The 24,363-nt window shown below is 46.3% G+C and overlaps 3 protein-coding genes across 3 annotated transcripts; all 3 read left to right on the top strand.

Annotated features, from left to right (window-relative positions):
- Nucleotides 1–8,255: 8,255 nt before the first annotated feature.
- On the top strand, nucleotides 8,256–10,940 carry LOC138960478 (involucrin-like). The gene is made up of 4 exons (XM_070332384.1): nucleotides 8,256–8,268; nucleotides 8,382–8,722; nucleotides 8,805–9,767; nucleotides 9,855–10,940. Exons 1-4 carry the CDS (start codon nucleotides 8,256–8,258, stop codon nucleotides 10,518–10,520), a joined length of 1,983 nt encoding a protein of 660 aa, XP_070188485.1. The 3' UTR covers nucleotides 10,521–10,940.
- Nucleotides 10,941–11,027: 87 nt separating this feature from the next.
- On the top strand, nucleotides 11,028–13,793 carry LOC138960477 (involucrin-like). Its single transcript, XM_070332383.1, has 3 exons — nucleotides 11,028–11,420; nucleotides 11,841–12,353; nucleotides 12,714–13,793. Exons 1-3 carry the CDS (start codon nucleotides 11,028–11,030, stop codon nucleotides 13,791–13,793), a joined length of 1,986 nt encoding a protein of 661 aa, XP_070188484.1.
- Nucleotides 13,794–13,845: 52 nt separating this feature from the next.
- LOC138960476 (mucin-22-like) lies at nucleotides 13,846–21,938 on the top strand. Its single transcript, XM_070332382.1, has 3 exons — nucleotides 13,846–13,856; nucleotides 14,255–15,299; nucleotides 15,656–21,938. The coding sequence occupies exons 1-3, from the start codon at nucleotides 13,846–13,848 to the stop codon at nucleotides 21,044–21,046; spliced, it is 6,447 nt and encodes a 2,148-aa protein (XP_070188483.1). The 3' UTR covers nucleotides 21,047–21,938.
- Nucleotides 21,939–24,363: the final 2,425 nt, after the last annotated feature.

Below are 24,363 nucleotides of genomic sequence, written 5' to 3'. Positions count from 1 at the left end.
TAGGGTTTTATGGGACAAGTCACCTTACATAGGGTTTTATGGGACAAGTCACCTTACATAGGGTATTATGGGACAAGTCACCTTACATAGGGTATTATGGGACAAGTCACCTTACATAGGGTATTATAGGACAAGTCACCTTACATAGGGTATTATAGGACAAGTCACCTTACATAGGGTATTATAGGACAAGTCACCTTACATAGGGTATTATGGGACAAGTCACCTTACATAGGGTATTATGGGACAAGTCACCTTACATAGGGTTTTATGGGACAAGTCACCTTACATAGGGTATTATGGGACACGTCACCTTACATAGGGTATTATGGGACACGTCACCTTACATAGGGTTTTATGGGACAAGTCACCTTACATAGGGTATTATGGGACAAGTCACCTTACATAGGGTATTATGGGACAAGTCACCTTACATAGGGTATTATAGGACAAGTCACCTTACATAGGGTATTATGTCAATGTGATCCCATTAAAACCACACGAACAGCACCGGGAGGGTTCTGATGTTCTTTTCATGGATCCTGATTTGGCCTATTATGGTCCGCTGGACCCGAAAAACAATAGCTAACTAACTAACTAACTATGTTCTTTTCAACTTTTGGCGAGGCTGCATGTACCTCTCTCTCTCTCTTTCTCTTTCTCTCTCTCTCTCTCTCTCTCTCTCTATCTCTCTCTATCTCTCTCTCTCTCTATCTCTCTCTCTATCTCTCTCTCTCTCTCTCCTACTTCTTCTGAGTGTGCATATTCCTTTCTTATTCCAGTTTGCTCACAAGGCCTTACTGGAAGAAGTAGGCTTTGCTCTTATTTGATTTATGACGTCATCCGATAGTCATATTGCAGAAGGAACTTTTCGGCGGGCGAACTTAGCACAGTTTGGTTCGGTTTTTATAAAGGCTTCAATAGAATAAGAAATACAAAGTTTGGACCCTAACTAAGACCGGGCTGGTAGTAATAACGCAGAATGTATTGTTTTCTGTTGTTCACAACCGGAAGTCACCATCGCCTAAGGGTCAGGCAACTCCCGTAAACCCTTCGCCAGAGTGAAGTCCCTTTTTTGTCATTAGTTTCTCGTCCGTTCATGAAAGCAGAAGAAATTAAACAAAGGAGAACCAATTCAATTCGGCGATTAGTTCCGTGTTCGTAACGGAATACCAAAGAACGGGTCGCAGTAGTGAATACTTGATCACATATGTCGAAGGTGCCTGAACGGACGAGACAACAAAAGGGACTTCACTCAGGTCGAGGGTTTACGGGAGTTCCCTGCCCCCTAAACGATGGTGACTTCCGGTTGTGAACAACAGAAAACAATACATTCTGCGCAATTACGACCAGTTCCGCGCTTTACATATTAACTATGAATAAAACCATACTATTTAAACATCAAATACATAAAATGTATATACGTTCTATCAAAATAACGTAACAATAAACTTATAGCAAAACTTTATCCACTTATGGACAATACCATGCAGTAGATGCACAACTCACAATAAATCATGTACAATTAACATAGACAAACCTCAACTCAAAACACACACACACGCACACACACACACACACACACACACACACACACACACACACACACACACACACACACACACACACACACACACACACACACACACACACACTTACACACTGTGACACAATACACATCAAAAAGAAGGACACCTATACCGTTCGGCATGTCATGGCATCGTTACTGAGCGGGGTAGCTGACCAAATTAACAGTGTTTGGTAGACAATTGATTGTTCTTGCTGTTGACACGAAACCGTCGTTGAGTTGTAGCTGTTCAGATTATATGTCCATTTTACTTTGCCACACTCACTAAACATGGCCAACGAGCCTGTTTCTACCTCAACTAAACATGGCCAAAGAGCCTGTTTTACCTCAACTAAACATGGCCAAAGAGCCTGTTTTTACCTCAACTAAACATGGCCAAAGAGCCTGTTTCTACCTCAACTAAACATGGCCAAAGAGCCTGTTTCTACCTCAACTAAACATGGCCAAAGAGCCTGTTTTTACCTCAACTAAACATGGCCAAAGAGCCTGTTTTTACCTCAACTAAACATGGCCAAAGAGCCTGTTTCTACCTCAACTAAAAAAAACATGCCCGGAAAGGAATGAGCTTTGGCTTTTTGGTACAGCTTTTGACAAGGTGAATTTGTTCACAGAACTCACGTGACAGCCACTCCAATGACCGTAACCCCAAAATCTACTCAAAACAGATCATAGTTCGAATAAAAAATGTTTTTGTTAAAAAGGTTCAGAATAGGCCAAATACAAAAACCTTTCAACACAGAAATGAATACTTTATGATTACCTATTTTGTATGGCTGTCTTGCGTGCCGGATACCACACCATATTCGCTGAAGAGGCTGTCAACCGTTTGAGAGTTTAACAAGTCGCGTGACGCAAAAATAATACATTTAGTCAATCTGTCGAACTTACCGAATGAAATTGAACGCACCGCATTTTTCCACTTAGACAACACTCAACAGCGTTGTCACATAGTCCCACATACCCCGCAGCCTCGCCAACACGTTCACTCACAGAAAGTCGCAAGCCAGTATGGCGCAGTAGCGTAAAGCGCTTCACATGAAAGTGCGCTTTTCTCTACTAGTTTGACTTTTCCAAGCTTGCTTTTGATCCAAACATAACACATTATATAAAGCTCTTTCACGAAATAAGAGTGCAGAACGTGACAAGCCAGTATAGCGCAGTAGCGCTTGCGCTCAACAGGAAAGCTTGCTTCTCTATACGTTTAACTTCCTGCGCTTGTTTTCAATCCAAACATAGCATATCTATATATTTTTGGAAGCAGGAAATGATAACGAACAAGATGAAATAATGTTTGGATAGATTACTACAATCTTAATTTTTATAAGATTTTAGCATTTTTAATGACCAAACTCATTCTTTAACTATTAAGCTTCCGATCTAAAAATGCAATCCCACAGTCCGGGCTTCTTTGGTGATTGCGTGACCAAAATTTAATCAATTTGATCGAAAAATGAGGGTGTGAAAGTGCCGCCTCAACTTCCACAAAAAGCCGGATATAACGTCATCAATGACATTTATCAACAAATTTATTTTTTTAAGTTCTAGGAATATCATTCTCATGAACTCTTGTGTAAAATTTCATGAAGATCGGTCCAGTAGTTTTCTCTGAATCGCTCCACACACACACACACACACACACACACACACACCACACACACACCACACACACACACACACACACACACACTCACACACACACACAGACACACACACAAACACACCACAACCCTCGACTCGATTCCCCGTGTATGTTAAAACATTTAGTCAAAACTTGACAAAATGAAAAAAACAGCAGGACCTGGTTTTGTGTCAGTTTGCTCCAGATGCATGACACGCAGCGCTCATTTCAGCAATGTCTGATGGATTGTTCTAACACTTTCAAGAAACCATGTTTACGTACCAGAAATACCAGTACAACTTCTCAGTAGTGTGAGCATTCGCTCAGAAGTTATGGACATTTCCGGATTTTTCTTAAACAGCCAGTTTGTTGATTTACAAAAACTAAATTCACGACTTTGCATGTAGTCAAAGATATAGTTGTGCAAATACCTTCAAAGTTTCATCTGGTTAGGGTTAATGGTGTTAATTTTCTCGCTATGCTAAAAGTAGAGAAACATGTGCAACTTTTATTCCGTTGGAAAGTGTGGCCGTCTGTCGCTGAAAGCTTATCAAAACTCACTCTGGCCTTGACCTTGCTCAAAACGTTTCTCTGTATGCAAACAAAGTGATGACTGTTTTCGGATAAAAGTCCACACACTCAAGACGGGGTTTCCGGAGCGTTTCATAACTTATAAATAAATACTTGCAGTACTCAACAAATTTATTTCAGGTATGTCAAGCATGCAATCAGTATATCATGAACGTTTGGATTTTGCTAAAGTACAGCGGGTTTTTTCATGCAAAACCCAGACAATTGACGCTAAACCTTACGTTGTTCGACCTAAGACGGAATGCCGTACCGACCAAAGCCATAAACATGGACCTTACTTCAATGGATGTCACGCGATATCGCTGTAAAAGAAATCCTCATTTCAAAATCAATGTCAAATAGCAAAAACATATTCCTATACATTCTGAAAACAACAGCACAGGTATGTATTTATATTTGGTTTAAACATTAGTTTTATCAACCATACATTGACCCATTGATACAATACACACAAAACCATGTTCAGTCAAAAACAAGCTGCAAGTTTATAATGGTGACACTATGGGCCTTATACAGGATTAGTTCTTGGGGCGAGACTTTCAACCAATAAACTAAGCATTTGCACAAAAGGTAAATATGATCTTTCTAATCGTGTTTTTATATTTAGTCAAGTTTTGACTAAATATTTTAACATCGAGGGGGAATCGAAACGAGGGTCGTGGTGTATATGCGTGTGTGTGTGTGTGTGTGTGTGTGTATGTGTGTGTGTGTGTGTGTGTGTGTGTGTGTGTGTGTGTGTGTGTGTGTGTGTGTGTGTGTGTGTGTAGAGCGATTCAGACTAAACTACTGGACCGATCTTTATGAAATTTGACATGAGAGTTCCTGGGTATGAAATCCCCGAACGTTTTTTTTCATTTTTTTGATAAATGTCTTTGATGACGTCATATCCGGCTTTTCGTGAAAGTTGAGGCGGCACTGTCACGCCCTCATTTTTCAACCAAATTGGTTGAAATTTTGGTCAAGTAATCTTCGACGAAGTCCGGACTTCGGTATTGCATTTCAGCTTGGTGGCTTAAAAATTAATTAATGACTTTGGTCATTAAAAATCTGAAAATTGTAAAAAAAAATAAAAATTTATAAAACGATCCAAATTTACGTTCATCTTATTCTCCATCATTTGCTGATTCCAAAAACATATAAATATGTTATATTCGGATTAAAAACAAGCTCTGAAAATTAAATATATAAAAATTATTATCAAAATTAAATTGTCCAAATCAATTTAAAACCACTTTCATCTTATTCCTTGTCGGTTCCTGATTCCAAAAACATATAGATATGATATGTTTGGATTAAAAACACGCTCAGAAAGTTAAAACAAAGAGAGGTACAGAAAAGCGTGCTATCCTTCTTAGCGCAACTACTACCCCGCTCTTCTTGTCAATTTCACTGCCTTTGCCATGAGCGGTGGACTGACGATGCTACGAGTAGAGTATACGGTCTTGCTGAAAAATGGCATTGCGTTCAGTTTCATTCTGTGAGTTCGACAGCTACTTGACTAAATGTTGTATTTTCGCTTTACGCGACTTGTTAATTTTCAACATCAACATCATAATGGTAAATATCTACACAAAAACGCATTTAAAAAATAAACAAGTCGCGTAAGGCGAAATTACTACATTTAGTCAAGCTGTGGAACTCACAGAATGAAACTGAACGTAGTCCGCCGCTAGTGAAAAAGGCAGTGAAAGTGACGAGCCTGTTTGGCGCGGTAGCGATTGCGCTGTGCTTCATAGCACTGACGCTTTACTGTACCTCTCTTCGTTTTAACTTTCTGAGCGTGTTTTTAATCCAAACATATCATATCTATATGTTTTTGGAATCAGGAACCGACAAGGAATAAGATGAAATAGTTTTTAAAACGATTTCGGAAATTTAATTTTGATCATAATTTTTATATTTTTAATTTTCAGAGCTTGTTTTTAATCCAAATATAACATATGTATATGTTTTTGGAATCAGAAAATGACGAAAAATAAGATGAAATTGTTTTTGGATCGTTTAATAAAAAAATCATTTTAATTACAAGTTTCCGATTTTTAATGACCATAGTTTTTAAGCCACCAAGCGGAAATGCAATACCGAACCCCGGCCTTCGTTGAAGATAATTTGCCAAAATGTCAATCAATTTAATTGAAAAATGAGGGTGTGACAGTGCCGCATCAACTTTTACAAAAAGCCGGACATGACGTCATCAAAGGTATTTATCGAAAAAAAGAAAACAATGTCCGGGGATATCATTCCCAGGAACTCTCATGTCAAATTTCATAAAGATCGGTCCAGTAGTTTGGTCTGAATTGCTCTACACACACACACAACACACACACACACGCACACACATACACCACGACCCTCGTTTCGATTCCCCCTCGATGTTAAAATATTTAGTCAAAACTTGACTAAATATAAAAAGGAAGAAAAAAAGAGATTAAAAACCTATGTCTTCGTGAATCTGGCAGGTAAATGAATAGGCCTACAATTTCCACCACCAGCCCGAACTAAACAACAATAGGCCTACAATTTCCACCACCAGCCCGAACTAAACAACAATAGGCCTACAATTTCCACCACCAGCCCGAACTAAACAACAATAGGCCTACAATTTCCACCACCAGCCCGAACTAAACAACAATAGGCCTACAATTTCCACCACCAGCCCGAACTAAACACCAACAACAAGAGGCGAAGCCTTCACGGCTCACGTAAGAAATCGACAAACAGTAACACAAACTCAATCACTCCGTCACACATACACACACACAGTAAGCATACCGTCGCGATATAACCTTGAACGGTTGAAAACGACGTTAAACACCAAATAAAGAAAGAAAGAAACAGTAAGCATAAGTGATACGGTGCAAGAGTGCGAGACACTAGATCTAGATCTGTCTGTCTGTAGCCTACTTTTTACATTTAGTCAAGTTTTGACTAAATGTTTTAACATAGAGGGGGGAATCGAGACGAGGGTCGTGGTGTATGTGTGTGTGTGTGTGTGTGTGTGTGTGTGTGTGTGTGTCTGTCTGTCTGTCTGTGTGTGTGTGTGTGTGTCTGTCTGTGTGTGTGTGTGTGTGTGTGTGTGTGTGTAGAGCGATTCAGACTAAACTACTGGGCCGATCTTTATGAAATTTGACATGAGAGTTCCTGGGTATGATATCCCCGGACATTTTTTTCATTTTTTCGATAAATACCTTTGATGACGTCATATCCGGCTTTTTGTAAAAGTTGAGGCGGCACTGTCACACCCTCATTTTTCAATTAAATTGATTGAAATTTTGGCAAAGCAATCTTCGACGAAGGCCGGGGTTTGGTATTGCATTTCAGCTTGGTGGCTTAAAAACTAATGAGTGAGTTTGGTCATTAAAAATCGGAAACTTGTAATTAAAATGATTTGTTTATTAAACGATCCAAAAACAATTTCATCTTATTCTTCGTCATTTTCTGATTCAAAAAACATATACATATGTTATATTTGGATCAAAAACAAGCTCTGAAAATTAAATATATAAAAATTATGATCAAAATTAAATTTCCGAAATCGATTCAAAAACTATTTCATCTTATTCCTTGTCGGTTCCTGATTCCAAAAACATATAGATATGATATGTTTGGATTAAAAACACGCTCAGAAAGTTAAAACGAAGAGAGGTACAGTAAAGCGTGCTATGAAGCACAGCGCAATCGCTACCGCGCCAAACAGGCTCGTCACTTTCACTGCCTTTTGCACAAGCGGCGGACTACGTTCAGTTTCATTCTGTGAGTTCCACAGCTTGACTAAATGTAGTAATTTCGCCTTACGCGACTTGTTAGTACTTACGGGGACACGACTGCCAGATGGCCAGATCGACACTGCGCTTTCGACAGCGCTTTCGACAGCGCTTCCTCGCGCAGACACTGGAAACACGCTGTGCAGATTAACCTGTAGGAAATCTCCTTTGGTATCTTCTTTATCTATTTTTCTGGAGCTACGAAACCGAACAATGTGAAAGCGTGTTCTCCGAATCGGCGAACTGCAGCTCGGTGATAACTGTATCTATACCACAATCCTTCACGCGATCTGACCTAACCTTGACCCCTGACCTGGTCTACATACCATACACGACACAAACCAGTCAGCTGTTTTTACCCCTCCAAAACCCACCACCACTTTAACTACATACGTGCCGACGAAATGTTGATCATTGCTTCAATACTTTGAAGCTGTTGCTTGGATAATAACCAGGTAAAATTAGTATTTCGGTGTTCAGTCAAATGTTAAAGTTTCTATCACATACACACACACATACACACGCACAGACGGACAAAAGTTAGCATCGCATAGGCTACACTTACGTGAGCCAATGAATAAAATTTGTAAAAAGGTGATATGACATGAGACATTAGTATGTCCACGGAACAGCATGTGAGCACTTTCTCACCTTCGTTCCCCGATTCTGGGACTGCACCGCACGGTCTTTCATCATGCCGTATCACTGTAGGTTCACAAAGAGCGCAAATACGATGCTAAACCAAAGGAATATAAGTCATACAAGACACCTCTTCAATGCAAGAACTAAAACAAGCCTGCTCTTCTGTTTCGCTCGACAGGCGAGACGGCCAGGCCGGGTGGACGTACCCTGCGGACCACCCCGTCCACCAGCCCGTCACACCCGGTGACATCGTTCCCCTCTGACCAGACCTCTCCCTCCTCAACTCTCAACCCCTTCGTCCGGCTGACCGAGCAGGGCTCCACTGACCAGGTGACCACCGCCATTGCGGGACATACCGACACAGGGCCAGAGACCTCCACTGACCAGGGCAATGCCGGGTTCAGCACAGAGACAGCGAGTCCCACACAGAGCACAGCCACACGAGGGCACGCATTCGCAGAAGGGGACGTCTCGACCGCTTTCTACAACACAGAAGCCACAGCAAGAGGGTGTAACGGCGTGGGATGCCTGACTAATTTCCCAACCGTTCAAACAACGGAAACATGGGCAGCTGATCAGACCACACAAGAACCATGGACAGCTGATCAGACCAAAAAAGAACCACAGACAGCTGATCAGACCAAAAAAGAACCACAGACAGCTGATCAGACCACAAAAGAACCACAGACAGCTGATCAGACCACAAAAGAACCACAGACAGCTGATCAGACCACACAAGAACCATGGACAGCTGGTCAAACCACACAAAAACCACAAACAGCTGGTCAGACCACACAAGAACCATGGACAGCTGATCAGACCACACAAGAACCACAGACAACTGGTCAGACCACACAAGAACCAGAGACAGGTGCTCAGACCACACAAAAAATACAGACAGGTGCTCAGACCACACAAGAACCATGGACAGCTGATCAGACCACACAAGAACCATGGACAGCTGATCAGACCACAAAAGAACCAACGAAAGCTAATCAGACCACACAAGAACCACAGACAGTTGATCAGACCACACAAGAATCATGGACAGCTGATCAGACCACACGAGAACCACAGACAGCTGGACAAACCATACAAGAACTATGGACAGCTGGCCAGACCACACAAGAACTATGGACAGCTGATCAGACCACACAAAATCCAACGACAGCTTATCAGACCACACAAGAACCACAGACAGCTGATCAGACCACACAAGAACCATGGACAGCTGGTCAGACCACACAAGAACCACACACAGCTGGTCAGAACACACAAGAACCACAGACAGCTGATCAGACCACACAAGAACCAAGGACAGCTGATCAGACCACACAAGAACCACAGACAACTGTTCAGACCACACAAGAACCATGGACAGCTGGCCAGACAACAAAACAACCATGGACAGCTGGTCAGACCACACAAGAACCGTGGACAGCTGATCAGACCACACAGGAACCACAGACAGCTGGTCAGACCATACAAGAACGATGGACAGCTGGTCAGACCACACAAGAACCATGGACAGCTGGTCAAACCACACAAGAATCATGGACAGCTGGTCAGACCACACAAGAATCATGGACACCTGATCAGACCACACAAGAATTATGGACAGCTGAACAGACCACACATGAACCACAGATAGCTGGTCAGACCACACAAGAACCACAGACAGCTGGTCAGACCACACAAGAACCATGGACAGCTGGTCAAACCACACAAGAATCATGGACAGCTGATCAGACCACACAAGAACCATGGACAGCTGATCAGACCACACAAGAACCACGGACAGCTGATCAGACCACACAAGAACCACAAACAGCTGATCAGACCACACAAGAACCACAGACAGCTGATCACACCACACAAGAACCACAGACAGCTAGTCAGACCACACAAGAACCACAAGCAGCTGATCAGACCACACAAGAACCACAGACAGTTGATCAGACCACTCAAGAACCATGGACAGCTGATCATACCACACAAGAACCACAGACATCTGATCAGACCACACAAGAACCAGAGACAGTTGATCAGACCACACAAGAACCACAAACAGCTGATCAGACCACTCAAGAACCACAAACAGCTGATCACACCACACAAGAACCACAGACAGCTGGACAAACCATACAAGAACTATGGACAGCTGGCCAGACCACACAAGAACTATGGACAGCTGATCAGACCACACACAAACCATGGACAGCTGATCAGACCACACAAGAACCATGGACAGCTGATCAAACCACACAAGAACCACAGACAGCTGAACAGACCACACAAGAACCAACGACATCTCTGAAGCCAACTCAGGACACAGTAGCAGAAGATCAAACAGGCAAAACAACTGTTTTTGCTCAAACAACACAACCTATTGCCTGCAAGGGAAAACAATGTGTCACACTGAGCCCTGGTGGCAGAACCATTCCTACCCCATCCACTAAACCACGTGACAACAGCACCCAGACTGAGGTGAGAGTTGATCAGACCACACAAGAACCATGGACAGCTGGTCAGACCACCCAAGAACCACGGACAGCTGAACAGACCACACAAGAAACAAGGACAGCTGGTCAGATCACACCAGAACCACAGACAGCTGGACAGACCACACACGAACTATGGACAGCTGGTCAGACCACACAAGAACCATGGACAGCTGATCAGACCACACAAGAACCACGGACAGCTGATCAGACCACACAAAAACCATGGACAGCTGATCAGACCACACAAGGACCATGGACAGCTGGTCAGACCACACAAGAACCATGGACAGCTGATCAGACCACACAAGAACCACAGACAGATGGTCAGACCACACAAGAACAACAAACAGCAGGTCAGACCACACAAGAACCATGGACAGCTGGTCAGACCACACAAGAACCACGGACAGCTGAACAGACCACACAAGAACCATGGACAGCTGGTCAGACCACACAAGAACCACAAACAGCTGGTCAGACCACACAAGAACCATGGACAGCTGATCAGACCACACAAGAATCATGGACACCTGATCAGACCACACAAGAATCATGGACAGCTGATCAGACCACACAAGAACCACAGACAGCTGATCATACAACACAAGAGCCACAGACAACTGATCAGACCACACAAGAGCCACAGGCAGCTGATCAGACCACACAAGAACCACAGAGAGCTGATCATACAACACAACAACCACAGACAGCAGGTCAGGCCACACAAGAACCATGGACAGCTGATCAGACCACGCAAGAACCACTGACAGCTGATCAGACCACACAAGAACAACAGACAGCTCGTCAGACCACACAAGAACCGTGGACAGCTGATCAGACCACACAAGAACCATGGACAGCTGGTCAGACCACACAAGAACCACAAACAGCTGGTCAGACCACACAAGAACCAACGACATCTCTGAAGCCAACTCAGGACACAGCAGCATTAGGTCAAACAAGCCAAACAACTGTTTTTGCTCAAACAACACAACCTATTTCCTGCAAGGGAAAACAATGTGTCACACTGAGCCCTGGTGGCAGAACCATTCCTACCCCCTCCTCTAAACCACGTGACAACAACACCCAGACAGAGGTGACAGTTGATCAGACCACACAAGAACCATGGACAGCTGGTCAGACCACACAAGAACTATGGACAGCTGAACAGACCACACAAGAACCATGGACAGCTGGTCAGACCACACAAGAACCACAGACAGCTGGTCAGACCACACAAGAACCACAGACAGCTGGTCAGACCACACAAGAACCATGGACAGCTGGCCAGACAACAAAACAACCATGGACAGCTGGTCAGACCACACAAGAACCATGGACAGCTGGTCAGACCACACAAGAACCACAGACAGCTGATCAGACCACACAAGAACCACGGACAGCTGATCAGACCACACAAGAACAACAGACAGCTGATCAGACCACACAAGAACCACAGACAACTGTTCAGACCACACAAGAACCATGGACAGCTGGTCAGACCACACAAGAATCATGGACAGCTGGTCAGTCCACACAAGAACCACAGACAGCTGATCAGACCACACAAGATCCATGGACAGCTGGTCAGACCACACAAGAACCATGGACAGCTGATCAGACCACAAAAAAACCATGGACAGCTGGTCAGACCACACAACAATCACAGACAGCTGATCAGACCACACAAGAACCATGGACAGCTGGTCATACCACACGAGAACCGTGGACAGCTGAACAGACCACACAAGAACCAACGACATCTCTGAAGCCAACTCAGAACACAGCAGCATTAAGTCAAACAGGCCAAACAACTGTTTTCGCTGAAACAACACAACCTATTTCCTGCAAGGGAAAACAATGTGTCACACTGAGCCCTGGTGGTAGAACTATTCCTACCCCATCCTCTAAACCACGTGACAAAGACACCCAGACAGAGGTGTCATCTCAGTCATCGTTACCCACTGCCACGTCATCTGGTCAGACTTCCGAAGAACCAACGACAGCTGGTCAGACTTCCCAAGAACCAACGTCATCTGGTCAGACCACACAAGAACCATGGACAGCTGGTCAGACCACACAAGAACCTTGGACAGCTGATCAGACCACACAAGAACCATGGACAGCTGATCAGACCACACAAGAACCAACGACAGCTGATCAGACCACACAAGAACCATGGACAGCTGATCAGACCACACAAGAACCATGGACAGCTGATCAGACCACACAAGAACCACAGACAGCTGGTCAGACCACACAAGAACCACAGACAGCTGATCAGACCACACAAGAATCACAGACAGCTGGTCAGACCACACAAGAACCACAGACAGCTGGTCAAACCACACAAGAACCATGGACAGCTGATCAGACCACACAAGAACCACAGACAGTTGATCAGACCACACAAGAACAATGGACAGCTGGTCAGACCACACAAGAACCATGGACAGCTGATCAGACCACACAAGAACCACAGACAACTGATCAGCCCACACAAGAATCACAGACAGCTGATCAGACCACACAAGAACCACAGACAACTGATCAGACCACACAAGAATCACAAACAGCTGATCAGACCACACAAGAACCATGGACAGCTGATCAGACTACACAAGGACCATGGACAGCTGGTCAGACCACACAAGAACCACAAACAGCTGATCAGACCACACAAGAACCATGGACAGCTGATCAGACCACACAAGAGCCATGGACAGCTGATCAGACCACACAAGGACCATGGACAGCTGATCAGACCACACAAGAACCATGGACAGCTGATCAGACCACACAAGAACCATGGACAGCTGATCAGACCACACAAGAACCATGGACAGCTGATCGGACCACACAAGAACCATGGACAGCTGATCAGACCACACAAGAACCATGGACAGCTGATCAGACCACACGAGGCCCATGGACAGCTGATCAGACCACACAAGAACCATGGACAGCTGATCAGACCACACAAGGACCATGGACAGCTGATCAGACCACACAAGAACCATGGACAGCTGATCAGACCACACAAGAACCATGGACAGCTGGTCAGACCACACAAGAATCACAGATAGCTGATCAGTCCACACAAGAACCACAGACAGCTGATCAGACCACACAAGAATCATGGACAGCAGGTCAGACCACACAAGAACCATGGACAGCTGATCAGACCACACAAAAACCATGGACAGCTGGTCAGACCACACAACAATCACAGACAGCTGATCAGACCACACAAGAACCATGGACAGCTGGTCATACCACACGAGAACCGTGGACAGCTGAACAGACCACACAAGAACCAACGACATCTCTGAAGCCAACTCAGGACACAGCAGCATTAGGTCAAACAGGCCAAACAACTGTTTTCGCTGAAACAACACAACCTATTTCCTGCAAGGGAAAACAATGTGTCACACTGAGCCCTGGTGGCAGAACCATTCCTACCCCATCCTCAAAACCACGTGACAAAAACACCCAGACAGAGGTGTCATTTCAGTCATCGTTACCCACTGCCACGTCATCTGGTCAGACTTCCCAAGAACCAACGTCATCTGGTCAGACTTCCCAAGAACCAACGTCATCTGGTCAGACTTCACACAAACCATGGACAGCTGGTCAGACCACACAAGAACCTTGGACAGCTGATCAGACCACACAAGAACCATGGACAGCTGATCAGACCACACAAGAACCGCAGACAGCTGATCAGACCACAGAAGAACCATGGACAGCTGATCAGACCACACAAGAACCGCAGACAGCTGATCAGACCACACAAGAACCACAGACAGCTGATCAGACCACACAAGAATCACAGACAGCTGGTCAGACCACACAAGAACCACAGACAGCTGGTCAAACCACACAAGAACCATGGACAGCTGATCAGACCACACAAGAACCACAGACAGTTGATCAGACCACACAAGAACCATGGACAGCTGGTCAGACCACACAAGGACCATGGACAGCTGATCAGACCACACAAGAACCATGGACAGCTGGTCAGACCACACAAGAATCACAGACAGCTGATCAGACCACACAAGAACCACAGACAACTGATCAGCCCACACAAGAATCACAGACAGCTGATCAGACCACACAAGAACCATGGACAGCTGATCAGACTACACAAGGACCATGGACAGCTGGTCAGACCACACAAGAACCACAAACAGCTGATCAGACCACACAAGAACCATGGACAGCTGATCAGACCACACAAGAACCATGGACAGCTGATCAGACCACACAAGAACCATGGACAGCTGATCAGACCACACAAGAACCACGGACAGCTGATCAGACCACACAAGAACCATGGACAGCTGATCATACCACACAAGAACCATGGACAGCTGATCAGACCACACAAGAACCATGGACAGCTGATCAGACCACACAAGAACCATGGACAGCTGATCGGACCACACAAGGCCCATGGACAGCTGATCAGACCACACAAGAACCATGGACAGCTGATCAGACCACACAAGGACCTTGGACAGCTGATCATACCACACAAAAACCATGGACAGCTGGTCAGACTACACAAGAACCATGGACAGCTGGTCAGACCACACAAGAATCACAGATAGCTGATCAGTCCACACAAGAACCACAGACAGCTGATCAGACCACACAAGATCCATGGACAGCTGGTCAGACCACACAAGAACCATGGACAGCTGATCAGACCACACAAAAACCATGGACAGCTGGTCAGACCACACAACAATCACAGACAGCTGATCAGACCACACAAGAACCATGGACAGCTGATCAGACCACACGAGAACCGTGGACAGCTGAACAGACCACACAAGAACCAACAACATCTCTGAAGCCAACTCAGAACACAGCAGCATTAAGTCAAACAGGCCAAACAACTGTTTTCGCTGAAACAACACAACCTATTTCCTGCAAGGGAAAACAATGTGTCACACTGAGCCCTGGTGGTAGAACTATTCCTACCCCAACCTCTAAACCACGTGACAAAGACACCCAGACAGAGGTGTCATCTCAGTCATCGTTACCCACTGCCACGTCATCTGGTCAGACTTCCGAAGAACCAACGACAGCTGGTCAGACTTCCCAAGAACCAACGTCATCTGGTCAGACCACACAAGAACCATGGACAGCTGGTCAGACCACACAAGAACCTTGGACAGCTGATCAGACCACACAAGAACCATGGACAGCTGATCAGACCACACAAGAACCAACGACAGCTGATCAGACCACACAAGAATCATGGACAGCTGATCAGACCACACGAGAACCAGAGACAGGTGCTCAGACCACACAAAAACCACAGACAGCTGATCAGACCACACAAGAACCATGGACAGCTGATCAGACCACACAAGAATCACAGACAGCTGGTCAGACCACACAAGAACCACAGACAGCTGGTCAAACCACACAAGAACCATGGACAGCTGATCAGACCACACAAGAACCACAGACAGTTGATCAGACCACACAAGAACAATGGACAGCTGGTCAGACCACACAAGGACCATGGACAGCTGATCAGACTACACAAGAACCATGGACAGCTGGTCAGACCACACAAGAATCACAGACAGCTGATCAGACCACACAAGAACCACAGACAGCTGATCAGACCACACAAGAATCACAGACAGCATATCAGACCACACAAGAACCATGGACAGTTGATCAGACCACACAAGAACAATGGACAGCTGGTCAGACCACACAAGAACCACAAACAGCTGATCAGACCACACAAGAACCACAGACAGCTGATCAGACCACACAAGAACCATGGACAGCTGATCAGACCACACAAGAGCCATGGACAGCTGATCAGACCACACAAGGACCATGGACAGCTGATCAGACCACACAAGAACCATGGACAGCTGATCAGACCACACAAGGACCATGGACAGCTGATCATACCACACAAGAACCATGGACAGCTGATCGGACCACACAAGAACCATGGACAGCTGATCAGACCACACAAGGACCATGGACAGCTGATCAGACCACACAAGAACCATGGACAGCTGATCAGACCACACAAGGACCATGGACAGCTGATCAGACCACACAAGAACCACAAACAGCTGATCAGACCACACAAGAACCACAAACAGCTGATCAGACCACACAAGAACCATGGACAGCTGATCAGACTACAAAAGAACCAAGTGTGACAACGGTCGCGGAAGAAACTGACCAAACCACTCTTTCAATTCTCTGCAAGCTTACAAACTGCTCTCAGCTCATTCCCGGGGGAAGAACAATCCCGACGCCAGCTACAAGCAAGGACGGAAGAGAAAATAAAACAGCGACAACGGGCTCAAGTAACCCTGACTCCACCCAACCTTCTGTGCCCGGTTCTACTGGTCCATCTGTAACTGTATTTGGCTCTACTGGCTTCACAGAAACTTCTGGTACCGGATACACTTCATCTTTAGTTTCTGGCTCCGCTAAGCCTGCTGTAACTGGCCCTACTATCATATTTGTAACGGGCTCCACTAAACAATCTGTTACTGGATTCTCTGAAGCATCTGTAACGGGCTCCACTGAACCAACCGTAACGGACTCCACTGAAGCAACGGGCTCTACTGAACCATCTGTTACTGGATCCTCAGAAGCAACCGCAACGGGCTCATCTGAACCATCTGTTACTGGATCCTCAGAAGCATATGTAACAGGCTCATCTGAACTAACCGTAACAGACTCCACTGAAGCAACGGGCTCATCTGAACCATCTGTTACGGGATCCTCAGAAGCAACCGTAACGGGCTCATCTGAACCATCTGTTACAGGATCTTCAGGAGCAACCGTCACGGGCTCACCTGAACCATCTGTTACAGGATCCTCAGAAGCAACCGTAACGGGCTCACCTGAACCATATGTTACGGGATCCTCAGAAGCAACCGTCACGGGCTCATCTGAACCATCTGTTACTGGATCCTCAGAAGCAACCGTCACGGGCTCATCTGAACCATCTGTTACTGGATCCTCAGAAGCAACCGTCACGGGCTCATCTGAACCATCTGTTACGGGATCCTCAGAAGCAACCGTTACGGACTCATCTGAACCATCTGTTACTGGATCCTCAGAAGCAACCGTTACGAACTCATCTGAACCATCTGTTACTGGATCCTCAGAAGCAACCGTCACGGGCTCATCTGAACCATCTGTTAATGGATCCTCAGAAGCAACCGTCACGGGCTCATCTGAACCATCTGTTACTGGATCCTCAGAAGCAACCGTCACGGGCTCATCTGAACCATCTGTTACGGGATCCTCAGAAGCAACCGTCACGGGCTCATCTGAACCATCTGTTACGGGATCCTCAGAAGCAACCGTCACGGGCTCATCTGAACCATCTGTTATGGGATCCTCAGAAGCAACCGTCACGGGATCATCTGAAGCATCTGTTGAGGGACCCTCAGAAGCAACCGTCACGGGCTCATCTGAACCATCTGTTACGGGATCCTCAGAAGCAACCGTAACGGGCTCATCTGAACCATCTGTTACAGGATCCTCAGAAGCAACCGTCACGGGCTCATCTGAACCATCTGTTACGGGATCCTCAGAAGCAACCGTCACGGGCTCATCTGAACCATCTGTTACGGGATCCTCAGAAGCAACCGTCACGGGCTCATCTGAACCATCTGTTACTGGATCCTCAGAAGCAACCGTCACGGGCTCATCTGAACCATCTGTTACGGGATCCTCAGAAGCAACCGTCACGGGCTCATCTGAACCATCTGTTATGGGATCCTCAGAAGCAACCGTCACGGGCTCATCTGAACCATCTGTTTCGGTATCCACTGAAGCATACATTACTGGCTCCTCAAAACCATCAGTTCCAGACTCCACTGATTTACCTGTAGATAGCTCCAGTCAACCTTCTGCTACTGGCTCTCCTGAACTGTCTCCGTCTGACGTTACTGAAAGTAGCCTGACATCAACACCATGCTCAGGATCAGACTGCCCAAGTGTGACGTCACAGCTAGACGTTAATGTCACGACATCAACACCATGCTCAGGATCAGACTGCCAAAGTGTGACGTCACAGCCAGACGTTAACGTCACGACATCAAAACCATGCTCAGGATCAGACTGCCCCAGTTCGAGGTCACAGCCAGACGTTAACGTTACGACATTAACACCATGCTCAGGAAGAGACTGCCCTAGTGTGACGTCACAGCCAGAAGTGAACGTGACGACATCAACACCATGCGCAGGATCAGACTGCCCCAGTGTGACGTCACAGCCAGAAGTGAACGTGACGACATCAACGCCATGCTCAGGATCAGACTGCCCCAGTGTGACGTCACAGCCAGAAGTGAACGTGAACACATCAACGCCATGCTCAGGATCAGACTGTCCCAGTGTGACGTCACAGCCAGAAGTGAACGTGACGACATCAACGCCATGCTCAGGGTCAGACTGCCCCAGTGCGACGTCACAGCCAGAAGTGAACGTGACGACATCAACGCCATGCTCAGGGTCAGACTGCCCCAATGTGAAAGACGCTACTGCTACAGAAGCCAGTGTAACAGAAACCACTGAAGCCAGAACTACCACTACTAGTGCTACAGAATCTGACGTCACTACCAGTGATACAGCGTCTGACGTCACTACCAGTGCTAAGGCGTCTGACATCACTTCCAGTGCTACAGCGATTGACGTCACTACCAGTGCAAGAGCGTCTGACGTCACTTCCAGTGCTACAGCGTCTGACGTCACCGCCAGTGCTACAGCGTCTGACGTCACTACCAGTGCGACAGCGTCTGACGTCACTACCAGTGCGACAGCGGCTGACGTCACTACCAGTGCTACAGAGGATGACGTCACAACCGTCGCTACATTTGAGGCGACCGCCGTGATGCCCGATCTGTCAGACAACGAGACGGCCTTGACCCAGCCTGACGAGCGCTTCACCTTCAGCTGCCCGCGGCCCGGCAGGATCACGGTGGTGAAGAACAGCTACTACTCCTGCCACCAGGGCAGCTACCGCTTCGACGTGTACGGGTCTGACGTCACCACCTACTTCCTCAACGTGGACTACACCAGCGTGCAGTGGCGCGGGCGGCGTAGCGCGGGGCGTGGGGACGGGACACACAGAGCCCAGACCCTGCTGACCGTGGGCAAGACAGACCCCACAGCTGTCCCCAGCACGTGCGCTTCGCTGGACCAACTCCCCACGCTCAACAACGCCAGCAGCTTCGCCAACATCAGCAAGCTGGACAGCGACCTCCCCAGCAGGGTGGACCCCCAACAGCTGACTCACTTCTTCCTCAGGTTCAACCTCACCGGCTCTGCCGAAACCCTGAGAAAGCTCCGCGGAGCCTCCTTCGTGTTCGGGATGATGACGTCATGCTGCCGGTCCAGCCTGGAGGTGGGGGTGGAGGTGGAGGACCTGCAGACAGGAGAGACCATCATCAAGCGGACCAACAGGGTCAGCCAGGAGGACGCGGGGTCGCCAGGCAGTCTACAGGTCAGGATCCCCACCACGGTGCACGCCATGGAGATCCGCCTCAACCTGTCGCGCAACGTGGCGCCCTTCGTGCTGCACGCCATGGCGCTCTCCCTCGACTACGTCAAGGCTAAGGGCGGGGAGGACCTGGAGCTTCATGGCGTCATCCCTACTGACAGCGGGTGGGTGACGGGGGGGCAGAAGAAGAGGGTGGTGTCCCGCACCCAGGACTACGTGGTGGAGGCCGTGACGCAGCCCGGACTGAAGCCCATGAAGGTCACGACGACCCAGGACGGCAGGAAACGGGAGGTGAAGGCCACGAGACTCGTCCTGTCCGACCTGAGCCAGGGGGCCTACCTGCCCCGTGTTGTGCTGGACCAGACCTCGCGCTGCTACTTCTTCACCAGACAGGACCCCGCCAAGCAGACCTCCCTCGTCCTCGGCCCTCGTCACCCCGACCTTGACTCCCCCGACAGTGACCTTGACGAGGTGGAGCTGGTGGACGAAGGTCAAGGCGAGGTCAGGATGACGATGACCAGCGTGACGTTTGGCCGTCGCTCAGTGGTGTTTGCACTCAAGTCAACCATGACCACTGTCTTCATCAGTCAGCAGGACGACCCCCAGCCCCTCGCTGACCCCAGGCTGCCCCGCGCCCCGACCAGTCCGCTGTGTGCCGTGCTGCTGCCGTGCTCCCACTACCGGCTGGACGCCGAGGCGCTCATCAGGGCTGACCGCACGGACCCTGTCCGTTCCACGGACGCCTGGAGGACCATCACCGGCAGCGCCATACACTTCTCTAGACCGTCGTGTGACGAGAGGTGCGGGGTGACCATCAACAAATAGACATCACCACACGCTACTCTCGTATGACGTTGCAAGTGACGTCCCCACACTCTACTCTGGTATGATGTAACAAGTGACGTCACTACACTCTACTCTGGTATGACGTAACAAGTGACGTCACCACACTCATTCCGGGTATGACCTAACACGTCATCAACCCGGCAAAGACTCATTTGCGCACTTGAAATGGCCCGTCCTTCGATTGAACGGAAAACTTGTCACATCTGATATATTTTTCAATATTATTTTTTATTCTGGTCAAAACTGGTCAAAACTTAAATGAAACTGTCTTCTCCATTTAGTTCCTTTACGTTTTTCATTCTTCTTTTTTTCTTTGAAGTCACCTCAGAGTAATTTGTCTTACACGTGAACTTAACAGATCTCAAAACTATGAAAGAAAGTTAACTCGCTATTGTGATAAATCATCGAACCCCCTTTTCCATTCTGTATAATATATACACACGATAAATTATTACCGTTTGTTTGGTTGTCTGCTCCTAAGCTTTGTGAAACATGCTTATTTAATATATGGCGGTTTTGTTGTCGCTTTCATCTGCTTACAATTAATAATAGAATACAATGGACCGCATTCTGGAGATACATTGTGTTTTATTATTTTCTGGAGAATAATATTACGTTTGTTTTGATAACCATACATTTGATCTCGGATGTGAAGTTGTGCAGGGCATTCTTATGGACGGCTTTCTTAGAGGTCGAGTATTTGTGTTTAAATATTTATAACTCAAAGTTAAGATGTTACTTTGTTCGTTTTCCTCATCGTTAAGTGTCAATATGTGTCAGCAAGACGATACTGTTGTTTGGTGTCAATATGTCAGATGTGCAATAATGCAAAAGAAAGTACAGAAGATAATATTTTATTACTTTCATAAAAGACCAAGTGTCTGGAGTTAATCTTCATCTGTGCGTAAGAGAGAGAGATAGAGAGAGAGAGAGAGAGAGAGAGAGAGAGAGAGAGAGAGAGAGAGGGTGTGTGTGTGTGTGTGTGTGTGTGTGTGTGTGTGTGTGTGCGTTGTGAAAGAGAGACAGACAGACAGACAGACAGACAAGTATTCAAGTATTCAAGTATTTTATTGTTTTGGGCCCAGAGGGCTTTGAAACAAAGATATAATTTTAACCAAAAAAAGGTAACAAATCAGACAGTTAATAAATGTATACAAATTGAGCGGACAAATACAGCAATACTATACAACCAAACAAAATAAATTGGCAATATACACTTCCATACATACAAACAAAAAAAAAAAAAAAATAGGTTTAACAAAATCAGGTAAGAGATCAGACAGATAATATATATACATTAAGCGGACAACGATAATATACAGCCGAAATAAATTAGCAATACCATTATGCCATGCATCTTTTGTAAAAACACAAAACAAAACAAAAGCATATATTACATACATATATACAGACAGACAAAGGTGTATGCACGTGGTACAGTGACCACATTACAGAAATCTCAGCATTACGTGTTGTGGAGCTTGCACGTGTCAATAAACGGTCTTTCTCATTGTCATTAGATCCAAATGTGTGCCGTCCACACTGGCTGATCGTCCAGTATCGTCCAGCCTTTATACATGCTTGATGTAGCCAGCTATGATGTGCTTACCTGGAGTGCAAACAGCTGAAGATCTCCAGTCAAATAGAATAAATACAATGATGGTGTCCGCGTATTTTGCAATGATCATTTCTTCAAGAAGAAAAACGTTTTGCCTTCAACTTCGGATCACTTCGGATTACTTGAAAGAACTAGCAGATGTCTGCGGTAAAGATAGCAGTTCTTTTGACAATTCCCGTCTGGAAACAACGAGTACAACTCCCCTTCAGACTCCGGCCCGACTGACCCAGTCCTCAGCGCCTACATCAGTCCTTTTCCCGAAGTTACGGATCCAATTTGCCAACTTTCCTTACCTACATTGTTCTATCGACTTGAGGCTGTGCACCTTGGAGATCCGCTGCGGATATGGGTACGGTCTGGCTCTTGGCGTTGTGTGTTTTTCCGTCTCAATCATTTTGATCATGATTTAGGTCCATCTTATGTCACTCAAGTTATTTTGATCATGACTTAAGTCCATTTTATGTCGCTTATTTTGATCATTATCTAAACTCATCTTATGTCACTCAAAATCTAAGATATTCTATTTTTAGCAAGGTATTTAAAATGAGCATACCATGACCATTGAGTCCACTTTAACTTGCAACGCTTCCACCTGAACTTTACAACGCTTCCACCTGAACTTTACAACGCTTCCACCTGAACTGACTTTACAACGCTTCCACCTGAACTGACTTTACAACGCTTCCACCTGAACTTTACAACGCTTCCACCTGAACTGACTTTACAACGCTTCCACCTGATGATGAACGGTTGGAATCTGTCTAGGTTTGTTTGCTTTTCAGTTTCGGGTTTTTTCTTCTATAAACTTTCTTGACTAACAGCTTTATTTTGATCACATAAACCACTTTCTCTACATTCGATTGTATGAATAATTTATCTTTATGACGGGAAGGTACAGCCAAACTGAAGAGACAGCGATGACGTTGGCCATGTCTCAGTTATGCTGATACACAAAAGGGGCACAACTCGCCGATGAATTTTGTTTAGCACTTCAGAGGCATTCAGACAAACTGATGTCACGCATTGTTAAAAGTACAATGCCCGGAATGACGGGCGTGTGTAGGCATGACATGACATAAACCAAGCTGTGTCCCGATCATGATCTCTACTTTTACTCAGTAATGAGATACCGAGCGGCGCCTGTCTGTAAGGGAGGTTAATCCTGCTGCCTCGCGCCGTCACGCGCTGTGAGCGATTTGCATGCCCTCCCCTACAATGTGCATTGCACGCCCTTACCTACACCGGGCACTGTCCTCACATTGACACACGCCTGGCATGTCGCGCAGTTCAGCCAGGTTGACACGGCAAATAGCACCCTGCAGTCTGTCTCCATGACAACGTGTCGCCGCGCATGACGTGTGTTTGTGATGCATGTACCGATTTGTGAACTTACAGCAAATCTACATTTCCATCCAAACGATGTTCAGCGAGTTGTAGGCTACTCATGTGCACGCCGCGGCGGGTGACAGTCTCTCGACTGATCTAGGTCACTCAGCTTTAATTCTATCATTCGAATGGCAAACTTAGTTACGATAGAATTAAAGCTGAGTTCTACAGGCACGCGTGGGTTACTTCTAGCAAATGACTTTGACGGAAAGAGTCAGAATTCCAAGCACAAAACAATTTCTACCCTTGAAATATTCCCCTCAGCTGTGACAACAATACGGACTTTAAGTTA

The sequence above is a fragment of the Littorina saxatilis genome, linkage group LG2 (assembly GCF_037325665.1).
Source record: "Littorina saxatilis isolate snail1 linkage group LG2, US_GU_Lsax_2.0, whole genome shotgun sequence".
In the NCBI taxonomy this organism is placed as follows: domain Eukaryota; kingdom Metazoa; phylum Mollusca; class Gastropoda; order Littorinimorpha; family Littorinidae; genus Littorina; species Littorina saxatilis.
This window is presented reverse-complemented; position numbering and strand designations above follow the sequence as displayed.